This window comes from Phalangium opilio, unplaced genomic scaffold, assembly GCF_054372755.1.
Source record: "Phalangium opilio isolate 3A_F unplaced genomic scaffold, DU_Popi_V2 ptg000017l_1, whole genome shotgun sequence".
Taxonomy (NCBI): Eukaryota; Metazoa; Arthropoda; class Arachnida; order Opiliones; family Phalangiidae; genus Phalangium; species Phalangium opilio.
In genome coordinates, this window is record NW_028324151.1 from 208,518 (window position 1) to 227,640 (window position 19,123).

Sequence of the window (19,123 nt, forward strand, 5' to 3'; positions counted from 1 at the left end):
CTTTTTTAAGCGATTAGACGGATTAAGGTGGCAGCGTCGTTCTAGAGTAAGTCGCCCCGGCCCCGGCCCTAATCCAACTGTCAATTAAGCTTGTCCAAGTGGCGGGGAAGATTTTAAGCCCGCGGGACAATGAATAAAAATAAGAAATCTTGTCATAACAGCTTTCTCTGGTTTTAAGCGCGCTAGTCAGGTACGCGCGCCCTATCTCGGCGGTTGCTCCTTCGGTTCGCTACACTCGCCTACGTCGCGATACACTTCTTAAGCCTAAAGAGCGCCTTTAGACTGATAGTCACGCGATTTGTCGCCGAGTCTTTATCGTGACGCCATGGGCCACGTGCCTTTTGCTACGAACTGTCCGCGCCATCCTGACCCGAGGGTGTCCACTGAGGCCGGGCCCGAAGAAGTCGACCTTTCCATCGAGCAATTAGGAGTTTACTCGGGGTGAAGTCGCCAAAACTGTCCGAGTTGGTGGTTTAATCGAGAAACTCGGTCGGGGTCAAGGGTTGGCGACATGTCTTCGGAGGACGATGATTCGGCGGAAGTGGATGAAGGAGGAGTGGCGGTGGTGTCCGGGGATGACGGGCTACTGTCTACGGTGTCCCGTCTGTCGTCGAAGCAGGCGGCCTTCGGGGCATTCACGCGAGCCTTCGCCAAGCAAAACAACCTCTTCGAACAAGGTCAGTCACGTGGTTGTCGCGGGCGGGGGGGGGGACCCGCTTTGCGCTCCAAACCGACACAGAGAGAGAGGGGAGGGGGGAAGGCGGAAGGTGTTTCAATTGCCAAAAAGAAATGTAGTAACGATTTGATTAATGATGAATACCAATTCTGTCTGGTATCGTTTTCGGCCACCAGTTGGCGGCGGCGGCGTCTTGAGAAGCGCCCCCTCAAAGAAGCTTTCGCTTTTAGAGTTGTAAGATATTTGACTGGAGAAGTTGAGGGAGGGAGAGAGAGAGAGAGAGACTTGTTTAGTTCGTGGGCGTTCCTTACTTAGGAAAGCGACTTCTCTAATGAGTTTTTCAAAATTATTTTTAGAGCAGGTCATAGCAACCCGTACAATCTTACTCTTCGGTATCCGAGCCAACGCCGAAAGTATTTCATTTATATTAGACGACAGTTAGACTTATCCGTATTTCAAGTATAAACGTCCGCTAGATATTGTCGTTTAGCATAATGCGCACGCGCACTCCCTGTACTGGGAAAGGTATATCTGGTTTTGATACCGTTGGGTTCAATTTTTTTTAAAGCGTACCCCAAAGTGGAATATAACTCTATCTGTTTGTATGTCCGTGATTGTGGATATCTTAAATTGTTACCAAGTATCCTGTTGAGTATTTAAGTCGATGCGGCACCCCAGACAGACAGACAGACAAACAGCCCGCTAGTGTAGGATAGTCCAATGGTTTTTTCTCAGCAAGTCGTTTGATAGAGAGAATAGTATTTAAATTGTGAGATGGTAAATTCTTCTTGTTGAACGCGTGACCTCTTCTTTGGCCCAAGAAGTTTTATCCCTGTTTAGTCCATAGCGAGTTGGTCGTAGCCCCCCCCCTCTCCGTTGAATTCCCGTAGAAGGCAGTAGAAGGCAATATAGTCCAAGGCAAAGAGGTCCGGCCATTACACTACACTACGTGTATTATTATTATTATTAATGGCATTTTATATTGGATCTTTCGCCTCCATTCTCGTATATTACATATAGGTATTTAGTCCATTATTTTATATTTTATTATATAAACGATTATAAATGAGGCGATGGCGTTTTTGACGTTTCTCTCGGACCAAATTCCATGGCTTTCTCTGATGGCCTTTAGTCTTCTTTGTGGTCATTCCGAGGGCACCTCGCACGCACCGCGAGAGAAGAAACCTTTCCACCAATGATGTGGTCCCCCGGGCTCTTATTTCAATTGGTCATGTCACCAAGCGATGTGGTGTTGACCCCATCATGATGACTTCATATTATTTTTGGAGAAGCAAATGGGGGGGGGGGGGTCTTTACGACCCTTGGTGAGCAGCCGCGGCTCTACGCTCTTACGATTTCTGCTTAAATAATTTTGCCAGCCAGTTTGATGGTGGTGGGTCCCCCTCTAGTGTCATTGTTCTACCGTAATTTTCTGCCCTGGAAGTTACCATTTTAAGTTGAGGCGCCGTTTACTATTTCTCAACGCTAGTCACGATTATCGGGTAGCCAATCGCGCTCCTACCGCGTCTCTCGCTCTCGTTACGGCGGTGAAACGGACCACTTGACCGCGCTGTTGACCCCCAGGGGCACAACGAACGGTTCCCCAAGTGGAATTTTGCTTTTTTTTTTTTAAGAATTCGATTACTTCCGTTTAAGAAGCCTTCATACAGATTCGATTTAATTTGATATCGATGGTCGTTCGATAATTAATCGTTTGTAGGGAAGGATAAATCGAGGCAATTAATGTATGGGCTAATTCCTTACATAAATGAACGCCAGCTTCCGAAAGAATAGTAAATTTCGATGAGAGAAAACTAAATAGTTGCTTAAGAGTCAAGAATTTCCAGTTCTCTTTTGCATCTCGTTGGTATCCGATGGAGCGTTTCGACTCTAGTCCAGCGCGACCTTTTATCCGATTCGTACAGTTTACGCGGTGAAAGCTGGCTATTAGACAGCTCGAGACTCTTGTCGAAATGGTCTCCTCATTTTTGACGGGCATCTTGACGAGCCACGAACCTCGTGATCGTTTCCCTCGTGCTCGGCTTTTTCACGAAATCCGGGCGAACACGCCGCTCTGCTCCTACGTCACTGCATCCAACAAAACGAAACCATTTTTAATGGTTCCAATTAATGAAGGAAGCTACAAGCCAGCACCTGTTTTCTTTGGATAACCTGGGGAAACCCCCCCCCCCTTCACGACGACGTCGTATCAGAACTTAGTCCGTGAGAAGTTAGATTAAGCTCAAAGACTTATGGCTGGCTGGCCAAGCCACTCAAGGTCTATAAGTCGATAAATGGTGCCAACGTTATTTTTCTCTGGTAAATAAATTTGAAATTTCGAAACGAAAATTCGTGCGTTTTACAGATTAAAAAAAAAACCCAATGAAAAGAGAATGGTCCCGACCTTTGGCGTGACTTTTTCTTTGGCATTTCGCTTTCAGGGGGGTCGGGCTCGAGCTAGTGGCGGCAGATGGTCTTCCAGAGGAGCCCGGGTTGGGGGGGGGGGGTACGAGGCCGGCCGGGGATCAGCTGGCGGGAAAAAGGGGGCGGGCCCACGCGTGCCGAATCCCGCCAAACACGAAGAAAAAATATATATTGAAGGAGCATCGGATATTATTTTGCCCTAGAAATAACATTTTCCTAAATTTTTCGTCGCTCAAGGACTAGAGGAAGCGTTCCCATCATTACGTAGCTACGCGCTTACAATCGCTGCAGTTGGGGTAACAATTGGCATAGAATAAAGTTGGACTCAGGGTTCATACAAACGTGGAAAACAGGGAAAACCTGGAAAAATCAGGGAAATAAATAATTGACAAAAACCTCAGGGAAATTTAGAATTTTTAGTAAAATTCGGGGAAATTAGGGGCCGAGTAATTAAGCGAAATGTTCGATTAACATTACACTATACTTTGGAGGCTCATAACTGGTTATATTATATAAAAAAGACTTGGTTTGCCCAAGCCATAAAAACAAAACGATAAGAGTTTTTCCAGTTGACTGAAGCGCGGATATTATTTTTCTCTATTGAATTTTAAAGACAATCCGTATTTTACTACTCTTTAGAATTTAATTCAATCACCTGATTTTACTGCTAATGGATTAGTTTCCTATAAATTAATTGAAATAAAAAACTACTTATCTCAGATTTTTCAACAACAATTCCAATTTCCTGAAACATTTTATCATGCATTTATTATTTTGAGTGATATCGTGTAAATTTAATCAAACTGACACTATCTTTTTTAATTTCCGTGAATTTTCTTTTCAAAAGGTTTTAAACACATCAAGTTTTCATAATGTAGTCAACTAAACAGCAACTCAACCAACACTCCTTAAATCTTCCCCACTAGTACTGATATGCACAGTACAATAATTGTGACTGTGCTAAAAGAAACGAACCCCTTTATAAAATATAAGAAAGGTTATAACAGCCCCCTTTTGCATTCAAAAAGAACGCATATAATCATGATATAATATATTATTACTGAGAGTATTATTTGAAAATTAAAGTACGTTCTCCCTTGAAAAGAAAAAAATTCATGATAAAATGTTTGAGGAAAATGGAATTGTTCTTGAAAAATCTGAGATAAGTAGTTTTTTATTTCAATTAATTTATAGGAAACTAATCCATTAGCAGTAAAATCAGGTGATTGAATTAAATTCTAAAGAGTAGTAAAATACGGATTGTCTTTAAAATTCAATAGAGAAAAATAATATCCGCGCTTCAGTCAACTGGAAAAACTCTTATCGTTTTGTTTTTATGGCTTGGGCAAACCAAGTCTTTTTTATATAATATCTGTTCCTTCAGCCTTAATTTGTATTAATCTACTATAAAAATAATAATATGCTTGTCAAACGTCATTAATTCGACGTTCCAGTAAGATGTTCGTGAGCATATTGGCTCACTCCGAGTGCCTCTCATTATTTTATGGGAAAGATTAAAATTTTAAATCATTTGGCAGGGGAGTGGTAAATTAATTCACAATTGGTAGGCGGGTGGTAAATTAGTTCACCATAGATAGGCGGGTGGTAACTTATTTCATGAAAAAAAGGCGCTTGGTAACTCAATTAAGTTTAGCTGACCTTTTTGTATAGATTTAAAAAAAAGGTTGTTTCTAAACCACGCGCCAGCACGCGCACATTTCATTGAAAGTTTGTTATTTAAGAATTTTGCCTTCTATATACTAAGATTCTTCATCAAAAATAGACAACGAGCTTTCCAAGACTCGAACCTGCGATGTTTTGCCTCGAATGCAAACGCGTTATCCATTACGCCACATGCCCGTACTTCGTAACAAAAAAAAATATCCAAACATTGTGTTTATAGGATTATTTCATTTATGTTGAATAAAAGATCTGTAAAAATAAACACCGAGCTTGCCAGGACTCGAACCTGCAATCTTCTGCTCCGTAGGCAGACGCGTTATCCTATGCGCCACAAACCCGATGGAGGCTAAACATAATGTTATGCAAACAGTGTAATATATGTAACGGTTTTACCATGATTTATAAATTAATTAAAATAAAATACTTAGACTTAATTGTTCTTAATCAAACTTCAGAAGTTCAACATTCAATAGTTGCTTGATAATTCAAAAGTGTTCCGAACCTTAACTTCGCAGTAGTTTCTGAGTTATTCGATGGAGTGGACCACCAAAAATCCCATGCTTTTTCTATGGGACGCTAAGCCTAAAATCTGTGAATTATTTCTTTAACATTACGGGAGAGTGTGGGTTCTTATCTAGAAGGGCCTACCGGCCCTCTAGAATTAGAGATACGGGGATGTCCTTTGAGTATGTTATAGTCCAATTTGCCCCCCCCCTCTTCCTTCGTTAACATTTGCTCCATAGGATACTCCATATACGGGGGGAAAACCTGGAAAACTCAGGGAAGTATATGAGGAAAAGCCTGCAAAAATCTCAGGGAAATGTTTTTCCCCAAAAGTTGTATGAACCCTGTCAATGGTATTTCTATACACGTTTGAGTTTCGTTCTAAGATTGAACTTTTGACCCTGAGTTTAATTTTTAAACATTGGAGATCTTGAAGAGAGTGAAGCGCTCGTGATAAGTACAGGTGGAGGGGGGGGGGGAGGCCCTCTCGCTGGCTACAAGGTCAATGAGGCTGGCTCCTTTGGGAATCAGCGGCTAGTAGCGAAAGCCGATTAAGAATGAATCGGGGCTAATGGCACGCCACGCTGACCCCTCGTTCGTCTCATTATCACGCCGCGCAATGGATATTGATTCGAGGGCGCGCTGATACGCGTTGTTGCCTGGGATAAAGTAGTCCGGGGTGGAATGAACATTTTGGTTGGGGGTTACCTCGTCTTGATGGGGATTCTGTCTTTTATTTGTTTTATTTGAAAGTTATTGTTATTTGGCGTTACAACTTTGCCGCGGCGGTGCTTTCCGTCAATGTGGCTTTTCGTGGCCAAACCAAAGGTACGGACATATCCCCCCATTATACATAGAATATCATTTATATCAGCTTCATCTCTCCTCTTTTGAAACGCGGCTAGAATCGCCTTTGAAAGTTCCCATTCTCAATCGCTTAATTCGCATTTAGTTTAATCAGCTTTTCGCTCTCTGTCTCTTCCCAAACTCCGATGTACTTGCACGGAGAAACAAAGAAACGAAGCGTTCCTATCTTTAAATTCAATACGGAGTTTGAGAAGTTGTTGCGAAACCCCAAGATGCTAAGCTAGTAGATTGAAAGAACTTATTTCCGTGCATGACTTGTTTGGCACGCGGCTGTAGAGTGAGCGCCACGCTCCTTAGCTATAGTTGAGGGAGATAGTCTCTCTAGTCTCAGGTATGGCGCGATGGTGGTCAGTTATTCATTCTTGGAACGGTGGCCGGCAAACGGGTAAAGCCTAGAGTCGACTTAACCAGTCTGTGACGCTTACGTCGTTTTGCCTTTCGCCGCTATACTCCTCTCGGACGAGAGTCACGGAGTCGCTCGCTAGAGTTGAAAGTTCGGGGAAGTAAAAAAGAATTTCTCGGATTCTATGATCTCGGTAACTGACTGTACAGGAGGACGAGGAGAGACGGTCGGACATGCGCCGTGGCTCCACCACCTCTCCATCGAGCTCCGGCGCTTCGGGCTCCGACGAAAGCTCCGATGAAAAGCCCGAATTGGCCGAAGAAAAGAGAGGAAACTCGGCGGACATCTCCAGGAAGAATGCCGGCATCCCCCGACTCGAAAGTACCGCGCTCGCTCTTCGTCCAGATAGTAGATTAGAAGAAGTAATTGTCCGCGGAGTGGAAGAGGAAGAAGGCGAAGAGTGTCGAGAGTCGACGGGTGTGCCGGGCCTCGAGCCCAGAGTGATGAGGACCGTTATGGTCGTCGAATTCAAAGTGGTCGAGGTGACGCGCATTTCCATTCGGACGCAAAGGCCCGGAGCCTCTTCTTGCCGATCAGCCGCTCAGGCGGGACACTTGCAAAGTAGCCAAGATTGTACCACCACCGATGACGAGTCCGAGGCCCAAGACGAAGCCGAATCCATCGACACGAAACTGGCTCAGGGTAAGCCCTACTCGCACTCGATTACCCTCTTAACGCTATTACCCTCATTTTGGCACCCGTCTAGAGATCCTGGTATTCTTTTTATTAATTAGCCTTCTAGTACGTTATAAAACCCTTAACCTTGACACGTAATTATCGCGAGTACCGGCTCTGACCAGAAACGTCAGAAAGGTATCTTAATTCGGACAATATTTCTTTAAGGCGTTGACCCGTCGCGCGTCTTGGTCTAGCCGAGACTGACCAATGTTCCTGAATTCTAACACCCGCATAGGTCGACCTTCTAAGTAAGGTACACCTTCATTTAGCGCCGCGGTTACATTCTTATCTAGCCTATAGCGTTTACCACTTTGAACCGAGAGTGAATTTAAGCGTTTGCAGCCATACCCCCCCCCCGCCCCCTTTATGGGGAATTCTAGTTGTCACTGAAACAGCTTTCGAATGAAACAAAATGTTTCAGAGCGCGATAGCTTGCTTTTCGAGAGAGAAAATACCAGATCCAGAGTATCTTGTTTCAGAGTGTAGAACCTTAATTGTGGGGTCAACGCCACGGGCGGCGGTCATCTGAGGGGGGGGGCTTTGACTTCAATCGCACGCGCTTGTCTGCGTAATGGAAAGTCGCTTCCTGAACATTTTAGTGTTCCGGGGTTGGTCATTCGTTCGTTCCTCTTCTCTCTCCGACTGAAATTCATCTTTTAGTTAAGGAGCAGTTAAAGGAAAAGCTTTCTTCAGGCGCGTTGGCTGGTGGGATATGTCGAGGATGATATTCTGGCCAGGCAACCCCGCCCACGCCCAATTATCGACCGGCCCCGCTTCTGGGTCACCAGGAGTAAACTATTCTCCCATCTCTGAAGATGAGCGCGAGAATTATGAAGCTCGAGAGGCGAGAAAATTGTTTAGGGCAATCCGGAAGAGAGCTCTAGCCAGGGTCAATAGGTCACGATACTAATTTCATTTTATCCGGGCCTGCTATTGGGACAAAAACGTTTCCCCACTTTGTTTTGTAAACTGCGCTTCTTTTTAAGAACTTTCCGTTTATTTACTTCTTTTGGAACAAAAATTCCAACTATTTCAGCCCGTATTCTCCGTCCCAGTCGCGGATATCGGGACTATTTTTCCCTCTCTAGGGGTCAATTAGCCATTGTATCCTTCCGCCTATTCTATCCGCTCCATTGCAGTTTACCACTGGTATTAACCATAGTCGGTCATATTGTTTTGATAACAGCGACAGCCGTAGTGTAAATATTACTAGACACCGTGGAAAGGAATAAAGGAGATGGTACGCTACCTTCCATAGTGGTGCCCAGTTAGGTTGCGTCTACAAATAAATCCTTGTCAACCCTACAGCGCTAAAGAAAGTTTTAAAAGGCTCTCCCCTCTCGTGTAGTAGTGTACAGTCACGTTGGATGACGTTATAGAATGAATTACGCGCCCGGGGATCTTGAGAGAGAAAATTGGAGAGCGCCATGGAGAAATGAGTCCGTAATGACCAATTGCTCTTTTCTTCCACTTATCGCCTTGAGCATTAAAACACCCAAAATTTAGGGGTATTAAATAATTCGATCTCGCCATCAATCTTTGCGAATTGAAATAACATCCTTATTGCGCTAACTATGAAACTTAAAGTTTCTATTCTTCAAGAAAAAAGTGTAGTGTTAAAAGCGACTCCAGTACGGTGTAGGTACTCTTTGTTTATTCTTGACGGCCTCTCCCCGGCATCCAATCAAAGAGCGGAGTAGAGTAGAAAGCAGTCAGCATTTTACATCACGAGCGAGCCGAGCAGCCAGTCGCGTTTCGGTTACCGTTACGCGAGATGTTCCGTCGTGATCATCCCAGTTAAGCCTCGGTCTCTTTAAATAGGCGGTTATTATTGTTAATCGTGACCTCGCTCGTAGTAATTTCGTAACGGGTTTTCGTCATCGATTTTTATTAATAACAAATACGTTTAATTCGTTTTTGGCTGAACTAATTTAACGTCGGCAGGTGTTAAATTTTTCGCGGTGCCGCTTCGCGTATTTTCCCCCTCAACGGGACTGGCTTTCGTAGCGGGCGGCGGGCCCGTTCTCAAATACGGCTACAATCCGGGTGGTCGTTAAGCCTCGGTTCATTGTTTATCCTAATGGATTTACTCCGCGTTTCAAGATGATGTTTTTAAAAGAAATTGCTATTGGATTTTAAGGTGAGCTGTTTTTACGAAAAATATTTAGGTTTGAGGTATTATAGCGCGCGGGCATGACGATGTTTCGGGCGAAACGAACGAACCGGTTAGCTATACGCGTACCCGGGGTCAACTGGGGTTCAGACTTTTAAGTATTTGTTGTCACTCGAAAGAATTTGGTACGATTATTTCATTATCAGTGTTGAGTGAGGCTGCCAATCTTCCAAATAGTAATTGATAGCCTGTTGATAGGCAATAGCGATGAGATTTGAAAGCTTTGCAAAGTGTCCAACCACCCGTCGATCCGTCAACGTATCAAAGGTCAAAAATTCGATTGCCAATTCAGATTATTAGGATGCTTTTTAAGGCGCTTTTCTTGTGGGCTCCTTGGAAAAACTTTACGGTTTAGCCCTTAGCACGTTCAAAATGCAGTTTTTCCAATAAATATCATTTCTTGGATGTTTATTATATGATAATTAATTACATTTAAGTCGAGGAAACTATTTCAAACGATATTTTCATGACCATAAAAACCACCCGACCAGTTCCTTCTTCCTAGCCACCAAATACCATAAAATATCTAAAGATATAACCTAACCTAACCTAACCTAACTTAACCTACCCCAATCCGACTTAACCCAACCCGACCCGACCCAACCCGACCCGACTTAACCCAACCCGACTTAACCCAACCCGACCCGACCCGACCTAACCCAACCTAACCCGACCCGACCTAACCCAACCCAACCAAACGTAACCCGACCTAACCCAACCCAACCCAACGTAACCCAACCCGACCCGACCTCCCTTAACCCAACCCAACCTAACCTAACCTAACCCACTCCAAACCAACTTAACCCAACCAGGGTTCGTACGGAACCTGGATAAGTCAAGGATATGGAAAATAGGGGAAAAAGTCAGGGATAAGTCAGGGATTTGAAACTTTTTCCCAAAAAGTCAGGGATATGTCAGGGATTTCGTTTGGTTTATTAAGCTATGCTTCGAGCAATACTAAATATGAGACTGGTGTGATGAAGTGGGCTCTGGTAAACACCTTTAAATGGTCAGGGATATTTCCAAAATTTGGTCAGGGATAACCTGGAAAAGTCAGGGATTTTCAATGTAAAAATTTCGTCCAAACCCTGCCAACCTAACCTAACCCAACTTAACCTAACCAAACCTAACTTTACTTAACCCATACCCAACCCACCCCAAACACAAGCAAACTTAACCTAACCAAGCCAACTTAACCCAACCCAACCTGACTTACCTGGAGCAGCCGCCGCTCCAGAATACGCGCCTCAATTGTCACGGAGACGACGTACCTTTTCGTTGACGGGAAATGTGTAATTAGCCATGACCTTTACTAAAGTAATATCTTTATTGCCAATGATAATCCTCGAGATGAATGGCCTAATTACAGTCGGCCTCAAAAAACTAATTGACCGTTGACCGGCACCGCTGGTGTCATTTTACGAAACGCCACTTTCAAACACAAACCGTCCCCCCCCCTCTCTTTCTCTGTGTTGCGGGGCTAGCCGAGGGGTCGGACACTCGGCAGTCTGATAAATGATGACGTTGAAAAATGCAGCAAACATCCGGCGTTGCAAACTCGCTTCCTTTGTTGGTGTAGCGTAATAATAACGGAAGAACTACGCGGCGAAAGACCAATCCTTTGCTTCGTACGAGTTTGTTCGACATCGTGCCGCGGTTAATCTACTTGTATTAATTGGTCAGCGAGCGGAACGCCACCGGTGCGAGATGGGATGGGATGCGAAAAAAATAGTACAATTTTAAGAAGCGCCATCCGGGACCTTAAATTCTTAACCGGTTTTCATTGAAAGGTCGTGACCTCTTTCCCTCTTCATTGTTCAATATAGAACATTTAGGGCTTAAGGTTTAGTTTGGTTTCGACTAAATCAAATCAAGTTAGGCGAGAGAGAGATGCCGGGTCAAAGAGGTCAGGCCGAAAAGGGCTCCGTACATCGAAGAATAAACGCGAAACGTCCTAGGCCTAATTATGATCTACTTTTTAATAAATTTATTTTTTAAAAAAGTGTGTTTTGGAAGTAGCAGGCTGTTAATGAGAGCGTGACTCGAAGCTACGTGGGTAGTCTTTGTAACTTGCTTGTTAAAAATTAAATTTTAATTAGGGAGAGAGAACGTGTCGAGATGAGCTTCGAAAAGGGGTCGTCAACGAATGGGGTGACACCATTCGATTTTTAATACAATTCCATAAATTGAAAGTCATTAGCGCCGCGCGACATGGACCAGAAGTTTTGGGGGTTTTTATTTCAATTCTCTCTGTTCGCACCCGCCAGGGGAGAGGGATTCAGATTTAAGCGTGTCTCTCCTTGTTTCCACAAATGATTGAAAGCGATTAATAAAGCGGGGATTGGGGGGAGGGGTGGTCTCAGGCTTGAGTCTGCGACGGTGTTTATTACGCGAGACTGTTAAGAAGAGTAACTCTGTTATTGACCCAGATTAGCTGGCAGTGACGCGTGTCAATGAACCATCAACCGCCAAATATCGTCGTTACGGAGGATTGTAATTGGTATTGTAAGCGGTGTTTCAGGTTGGAGTAGGCCTAAATTCACGCTGAAATGCAATAAAAGTTCGGTTTGACTAGTGGTGAGTTTTGTTTCCAACGAACTGGGGCTACGACAAACAGGGGGGGGGGCAAATAATTATGCAAAACGTAAACAAACAAGCCCCTCCATAGGAATAAGCACATAACTCAGGTTCTAACAGAGATACGGGGATGTCCTTTGAGTATGTTATAGTCCAATTTGTCCCCCATCCAACCATATTTAAAACTTAGCGCTACGACAAACAGGGGCCGAGTAATTAAGCAAAACGTAAACAAACAAACCCCTCCATAGGAATAGCATCACACCCAACTTTGGAGGCTCGTAACTCTGTTTCTACTAGAGATACGGGGATGTCCTTTGAGTATGTTATAGCCCAATTTGTCCCCCATCTAACTATGCTAAAAACATAGGGCTACGACAAACAGGGGCCGAGATATTAAACAAAATGTTCGTCAACTTATGGTATCGTCTCACTTATTGTTATTATGTTACTTATGATTTTTACACTAAACTTTGGAGGCTCATAACTCTTGTTCTACTAGAGCTACGGGGTTCTCCTTTGGATATGTTACAGTACTCTTTGCTCCCCATACAGGGATACTTTAAACTTGAGGCTACCTCAATATCGTCGTCAACTTATTTTTTGTCTCACTTATTGATATTAGGTTACTTTTGAAAATAAACTTTCGAGGCTCGTAACTCTGTTTCTACTTGAGATACGGGGATGTCCTTTGAGTATGTTATAGTCCAATTTGTCCCCCATCTAACCATACTAAAAACATAGGACTAAGACAAACAGGGGCCGAGTTATTAGGCAAAATGTTCGTCAACTTATTTTTTGTCTCACTTATTGTAATCATGTTACTTATGATTTTAAACACTGAACCTTAAAGGCTCATAACTCTTGTTCTATTGGAGCTACGGGGTTCTCCTTTGGATATGTTATAGTCCTCTTTGCTCCCCATACAAGGATACTCTAAACTTGAGGCTACCTCAATATCGTCGTCAACTCATCTTTTGTCTCACTTATTGTTATTGTGTTACTTATGATTTTTACGCTAAACTTTGGAGGCTCATAACTCTTGTTCTACTAGAGCTACGGGGATCTCCTTTGAGTATGTTATAGTCCTATTTGTCTGCTCTCCAACGATTCTAAAAACTTTGGGTTACAACAAACAGCGACCCTCTCTAGGGGTTTTTTTGTTGTCCAAAATGAAAAATGACTAAATTTATGCGTAAACGGGTTTCGAAAAGTGTTTGGTGCAATTTTAAGGCCTCTTGCTTGTTTTACGTAGCCATCCAGTCTTTGGACTCGTTGAACGAGCAGATTGTGCAGTTCATCTTTTCACCGGCCGCGTCTTTGGCGTCCATTGGATCTGATCGACATCGTTCCACCACCACCACCGGTCGCCGCCTCCCTTCTATCTCGTCTTCGGCCGAAGGAGGAGGAGGAGGAGGAGGGGGTGGGAGTATCGCGGCGGCGGAAGGGGGTGTCACCCCACTAGGGGGAGGCCATGAACTCGCTCCGACAACCCCGAGCACTTCGGCCCAGTCCGACAGAGAAGAAGCGCATTTGTCGCTCGATGATTCCACGCTACCATTCCGAAATTCAACGGTAAGTACTCGTTTCTCCCTGTAATATAAAGCTGGCGACGTTGACGGAGCCTTGGGTTTAAGGTGTTCGTCTCGGAAGACCAACGTGAACAAGGCGAATCCCTCAAGTCTTCCATGTCCCTCATGCGCCGCTTGCTCGTTGACGCGCAGGCCAAATTTCGACGCATGATGGAAGAAAACAAAGCGTTGGCTTCGCGTATCGACGGTGACATTCAAAGCGCGCACCAAGAAGTCTCTTTGTTGCGCGCCGAACTGGCCGACACCAACAAACGCATCACGCGAATCACCAACTCGGTCGACATTAAGAGCAACGGCGCCCGAGAGAAGGGAACCGTGCCGCCTCGCACCTCTTCCCTGGCGCGCTCTTCCTCGGAGGAGGAGGAAGGCGTCCACGCTCGCGAGGACTCCCCCGAAAGGGACAGGACTAAAGCCACCAACATCGTCGAACCATTGTCCAAGAAACCCCCTATTATCAAACGTAGTCAACCTCGTCTGAGCCCGAGCGGGAAACGCTCGGCTCAAAGTTCGCGCGTGTCCTCCGCGGAGGAATCGCCCACGAACCGTCATCGCGAAAAAGTCGGTGAGAACTCTGCCTCGAGTGCTTGTAGTACGGGTAACGACGAGTCGCTCAACTTGGGGGCCGTTAACTTGATGACGGGCAAAAGTCAAGACGCCGATGACGAGAGCGCCGACGGTGACGCTCGCAGATGCCTCAGTAAGTATTTCCTTCAGCCGTCGCCCGATACTACCGTACTCCCTATGACGGTAGTAACGGCGGCGTCTTCGTTAGAGTGTCCTCACAGGGATTCGACGGGTTCGACGCACTTGGAAGACAAGTTGAATAACTTGGAAGAACAGAACGACCAGTTAAACGAACGGATCGGTAGCCTGCAGAAGGAGCTGGACGACATGCACGCGCTCTCGAATGGCGCGCCGGAAGTGGCCGTCGGCACCAGCCGACAAACTAGTTCCGTCGTCGATGTGGCCAACTCCGCCCTGGCCTCCTCCTCTTCTTCCTCCTCCGTCACCCTGAAGAACCCCGAAGTCGAAAGACTCGAAACGGAACTGAAACACGCCAAGGACGCTTTAGCCGGTAAGCCCCGCTACCTGACCTTTGACCCGATCGAGGTCATGACGGCTTATTTCGAGAGTTGTGTCTTTTAAGCCTTGAAAGCGGATCGTAAGAGATTAAAAGCGGAGAAATTTGATCTGTTAAACCAAATGAAGCAATTGTACGGTACGCTCGAAGACAAAGAGAAGGAACTCAGGGACTTTATCCGCAATTACGAACAACGCATGCGAGAGAGCGACGATAATCTCAAACAAGTAACGTCTAGCTCTGTTTTTCGCGAAACCTAAGGTTGGCTTCATGATATTTATGGCGTTTAGTTGGTCCGAGAACGCGAAGATTCCGAGAGGGAGAAGTGGAATATTTTGAAGCACGCTCGCGACGAAGCCGAACGCTCGGTGGCCTTGTGCGCCCAACTGGGAGTCAAAGAAGCCCAAGTTAAGCAACTTCAAGAGGAACTCGTACACGTAAGTTAATCCCGAGCCAACCTTTTTTTTCGAGGCGCCATTGGTAAGTTCGGCCTTTCAGATTCGCGAGAAACTCGGTTACGCCTCCGATCTGGAGATCCGAAGCGGCGGCGGCGGCGGTTCGTGTCGCTCGAATGGCTACCGCAGTCCGAGCGCCAACTCGAGCCACACTCAGAACGGTCGCGAGACGCCGACGCCCACCTTGGGGGGCTCGGACCCGACTTGCTCCTACGACGGCACGCCCACCATTACCGTCGATCGCGATTCCGGGTGCAGTCCGGGCGGCGGGGCCGGGCCCCGGGGCCACCACCATCGAGCCGGACTCTCCTCGGACGACAGAAGGACTTCCTTAACCGGGCTGTCTCGATCGGCCGAAGAGATCTACAACAGCAGCGGCAGTTCCGATACGGGAATCTCCAAGAAGAGCGCGCGCAGGAAACGCGACTCGAAGAATCTCGATGGGCGCGGCAGCGGGACCTGGGGCTCCATCTCCAGGGTCTTCTCCAGGAGTCGCCAACGCAAGTCCCTCGATCCAGGATTTTACGAAGGTACGTCACTCTGTCTCTGTCTCTAGCGCCGAGTAGGTAGTGGTCTTTTAACCTTGGCTGAATGATGGCAGCTAGCGGTAGCGATCAACAACGATCTTCGTGGTCTCCTCAAAGCAGTTTGTGCGCCAGTCCCTTAACGGAGGACAGCTACACCGAGAAGTTGAAACTGCTGGAAGAAGCGCAGGGTCAACGGATGGACAGGTGGAAGGCGGCCACCGTCCTGGCCTGGCTGGAAATCACTCTGGGCATGCCCCAATACGGAGCTCTTTGCGCTGAAAACATCAAGAGTGGCAAGGTAGGTTAAGAGTCCGCCCCCCACCACCCGCCGACCAGCGAAATGACCATCCAATTGGCTCTTTGGGAGATTAGATTCTTTTGGAGCTTTCCGACCAAGAATTAGAAGCCGGCTTGGGAGTTTCCAATTCCATGCATCGACGCAAATTACGTTTAGCCATCGAAGAGCACAGGGATCCCGCCTCCAAGTAAGTACCCCATCGTTGACCCCCCCCCCCCCGGTTTGGGTCCGAGAATATTAATTCGAACCGAGTTGGGCTTCAGTCCTTACCCGCGCATAAGTCACTTGACGCACACCTGGGTGGTGGAGGAATGGCTGCCCAGTTTGGGCCTGGCGTCTTACGCCGACAATTTCGCGCGTCAATTGGTGGACGGACGCGTCTTGGAGACTCTGTCCAAGAAAGACTTGGAGAAGAGTCTGGGCGTCACTCGCAAGTTCCATCAGGTCAGCGTGACGCACGCCATTCAGCTGCTCCGCATGGTCAAGTTCGATAAGCAGGCGCTGCAACAACGGCGCTCGCATTCCGAGAGCATGGACGTCGACCCCTTGGTCTGGACCAATCAGAGGTTCGTCAAATGGGCCAAGAGCATCGACCTGGTCGAGTACGCCGACAACCTCCGGGACAGCGGCGTGCACGGCGCCCTGGTCGTCCTGGAGGCCTCCTTTCAAGCGGACACCATGGCCACCGCCCTGGGCATTCCAGCCTCCAAGAACATCATCCGAAGACATCTGACGACGGAATTGGAGAACTTGATCCAACCCGCCAGGTAAGGAAGGGAATGGCGCCCCCCCCCCCGTCCAAGGTCACCTTGACCTTGAAACCTCTCTCTCTCTCCTCTTGTTCTCATTGTTAGGATGTCTTTGGAGGCGGAGGCGTTGGTGCAAAGCAAGAAGGGGGATCGTCGATCGCTCACTTCCCTTCACTCGTCGTCGTCAGGCTCTTTGGGACGCAACTTCCTGCGTTCCTCGTCTTCCAAAGGAACTCTGGATCGACCGGACAATAAACGCCGCTCCAGTATGAGGGTAAGTCCCCCCCTTCCTCCCCCCCTCTGATTCCTTTATGGTCGCGCCTTTCGCGGCATTTAGTTTAGTTTAGAATTGTGTGGGCGTGCGTCTTGGGTGTTGGGTGTTGGGTGTGGCTTAGCGCGGCGGGAGTGCGCTCTTTTAAAGAAAGAAATCGTTTAGTTGCTGTACTGGCTAATGTTTGGTGGGCGTGGTGGTGGTGGTGGCTCCTCCTCCTGCCACCAGTGAGAGACACTCTTCCTTAATACAACACTCTGTTGTGTCCTTAGTTTGCCGCTTGGAAAAGTTCCCAGGTAAGATCCTCCTTCTTCTTCTTCTCCTTCTAGAGTGTCTCTTGGTTCTTGTCTCTCGTGTTTTTTTCTTTGTCCAACTCCGCTTGAAGGCGTCCTCGGAAGTCATTCGGTTCTTGTTCTCTCAAGCGCCCTTGACAAAGGACGACTGTCTCTGTCCCAATGGGACGTCGCCTAGTCAAGGGTGCTTGAATTCAATTTTAATAATGGCGTCGTCGTCGGGTCTTGACTAATGATTTTGGTGGCTCTTCATTTTTCAGTTGAGTGTTTCGTAATGGCGCTTCGCCTCTTCTCTTTCTTTCACGGCTCGTGACTGGTAACTAACTATTTCTAACTAACAACGCGACGCTACACTTTGCTAAGCCTAAAATATCAATTATTTCTTAGGCTTACCATTAATGATCGCAATTCCCTAGAACCTTAAGTACTTACTTTCATTAAAGTCAACTTGGCTTTAATAACTTTGAGAATGATTCTAATTCCGCGTCACTGACCAGTGTCCAATGATAGCGCCGGACTTGAACCCCCTCCTTTAGTATTTTCAGTCGAAAATAAAGACTTTTGGTGGCGCCTGATTTTTTTCAGGGGTCATTGAGCCGCGCTTTGGGTTTGAAGTTGGAAGAGGAACTGGGCGTGTCCTCGACTCAAGCTCCGCCTCCGGATTCGAAAGGTACTCGCGTCACTCGCGACGACATCCATTTGGTGTCGCGTTATAATAACAATTTCGGCCAAAGGCGATCTCTCAGCGCCAGTCGCGTCAAATTGGGGAGCGCCCCCTCTTCGCTGCCCCCCGGCGCCTCCCCTCGTTCCGTCGCCCCCCCTCGTTCCGGACCTTACCTGGAAACGATGACCGTGACGCCCGTTTGAGAAGGAAGGCCGCGCTGCTTCTTGGCTCTCCCTTTAGAGCGCGCGCGCATGCGTGTGTCTGTCTGTGTATAACGCGCGCGCCGCCACCGATCTCTACTTCATTTGAACAAACGAACAAACAAACAAACTAATTGCGATTTTAAAATATTTACCAAATTGTCTTTATACGAAAATTGAATGCTTTTAATTTTTAATCGCGCCAAGCGAAAAGAAACGTTTTAATTGTGTTTTAATTATTGAAATTAAGCGTTAATATTGGAGGGGATTAATTAGCCTTCTAAGGCTGCCGCCGCCAGTTGAATGAATTTGTTAGATACGGGGGTCGTAGGGGTCAAGAAAGGTAGGTTGACGGGGCCATCTCGTCGTCGTTGTTGAAGAAATGATGACTCTGGCTTTTTAGGATCGCTTGAATCAAAATGTTATTATTAGAAGTTGTTGTTGTTGTTTATTGGAGAAACGCCGCCTGCCTCCGGTGGTGGGGGGGGGGGCGTTTTTTCCACCCCCAAATTTAGGACTCGCCATAGTTGAAAATAAATGACGGAATAATAAATTGTTGATGGTGGCCTGAAAACCGAGGTCTGTGATAAAATACAAAAAACAAAGTGCTACTAAAATTAGGAATTAATAGACTTCTTGTCTGTCACGTGACTCCCCCGCCCCTATATTATTGGATCCCCGCAAACTCATTCTGTTTAATAACGCGTTAAAAACTGCAGGGTCAACTGCTCTTGAACAGTCGCTTTTAAAAAAATGAAATGAAAAATACGAAAGCGTAATTTATGAATATATAAATGACGAAGAAAAATTATAATAAAACGAAGATTAATTCCATTTTCAAAAAAAGCGCGGGCTAATCATTTAACCTATGACCTCCGAAATACTACGGAGGTCAGTCTGACGGCCCAGTATCGCCGAGAGGGATACTAAGCGTTCAAGTAGGTCAATTCTTGCGCAAATCTAATTAAGCTTTGAAATGTTTTCATTACCGTGACGCGTGTCGCTAAG

At 46.3% G+C, this 19,123-nt stretch overlaps 1 protein-coding gene across 3 annotated transcripts; it reads left to right on the forward strand.

Moving 5' to 3' along the window:
• The first annotated feature begins 11 nt into the window (after positions 1–11).
• Positions 12–18,961, forward strand: Liprin-gamma (liprin protein kazrin). 3 transcript variants are annotated; one of them, XM_089865829.1, is made up of 14 exons: positions 547–677; positions 6,707–7,199; positions 13,241–13,560; positions 13,623–14,274; positions 14,350–14,652; positions 14,725–14,885; positions 14,949–15,095; positions 15,157–15,643; positions 15,715–15,938; positions 16,013–16,125; positions 16,202–16,705; positions 16,793–16,961; positions 17,512–17,567; positions 17,837–17,941. In XM_089865829.1, exons 1-13 carry the CDS (start codon positions 576–578, stop codon positions 17,524–17,526), a joined length of 3,690 nt encoding a protein of 1,229 aa, XP_089721955.1. In that variant the 5' UTR covers positions 547–575; the 3' UTR covers positions 17,527–17,567; positions 17,837–17,941. The 3 variants fall into 3 exon arrangements, with proteins under 3 accessions (XP_089721956.1, XP_089721955.1, XP_089721954.1); XM_089865828.1 differs by lacking the exon at positions 17,512–17,567 and having other exon boundaries at positions 17,837–18,961; XM_089865830.1 differs by lacking the exons at positions 6,707–7,199; positions 17,512–17,567 and having other exon boundaries at positions 12–677; positions 17,837–18,961.
• The last annotated feature ends 162 nt before the right edge of the window (positions 18,962–19,123 follow it).

What these genes read in the sequence shown, in the direction of transcription:
- Liprin-gamma (XM_089865828.1), top strand. Translation starts at nt 576, where the DNA reads ATGACGGGCTACTGTCTACGGTGTCCCGTCTGTCGTCGAAGCAGGCGG. An exon ending in GCGACGATAATCTCAAACAA is followed by an intron (nt 14,886 to 14,948) that starts GTAACGTCTAGC and finishes TATGGCGTTTAG; the next exon opens with TTGGTCCGAGAACGCGAAGA. An exon ending in CACAGGGATCCCGCCTCCAA is followed by an intron (nt 16,126 to 16,201) that starts GTAAGTACCCCA and finishes GTTGGGCTTCAG; the next exon opens with TCCTTACCCGCGCATAAGTC.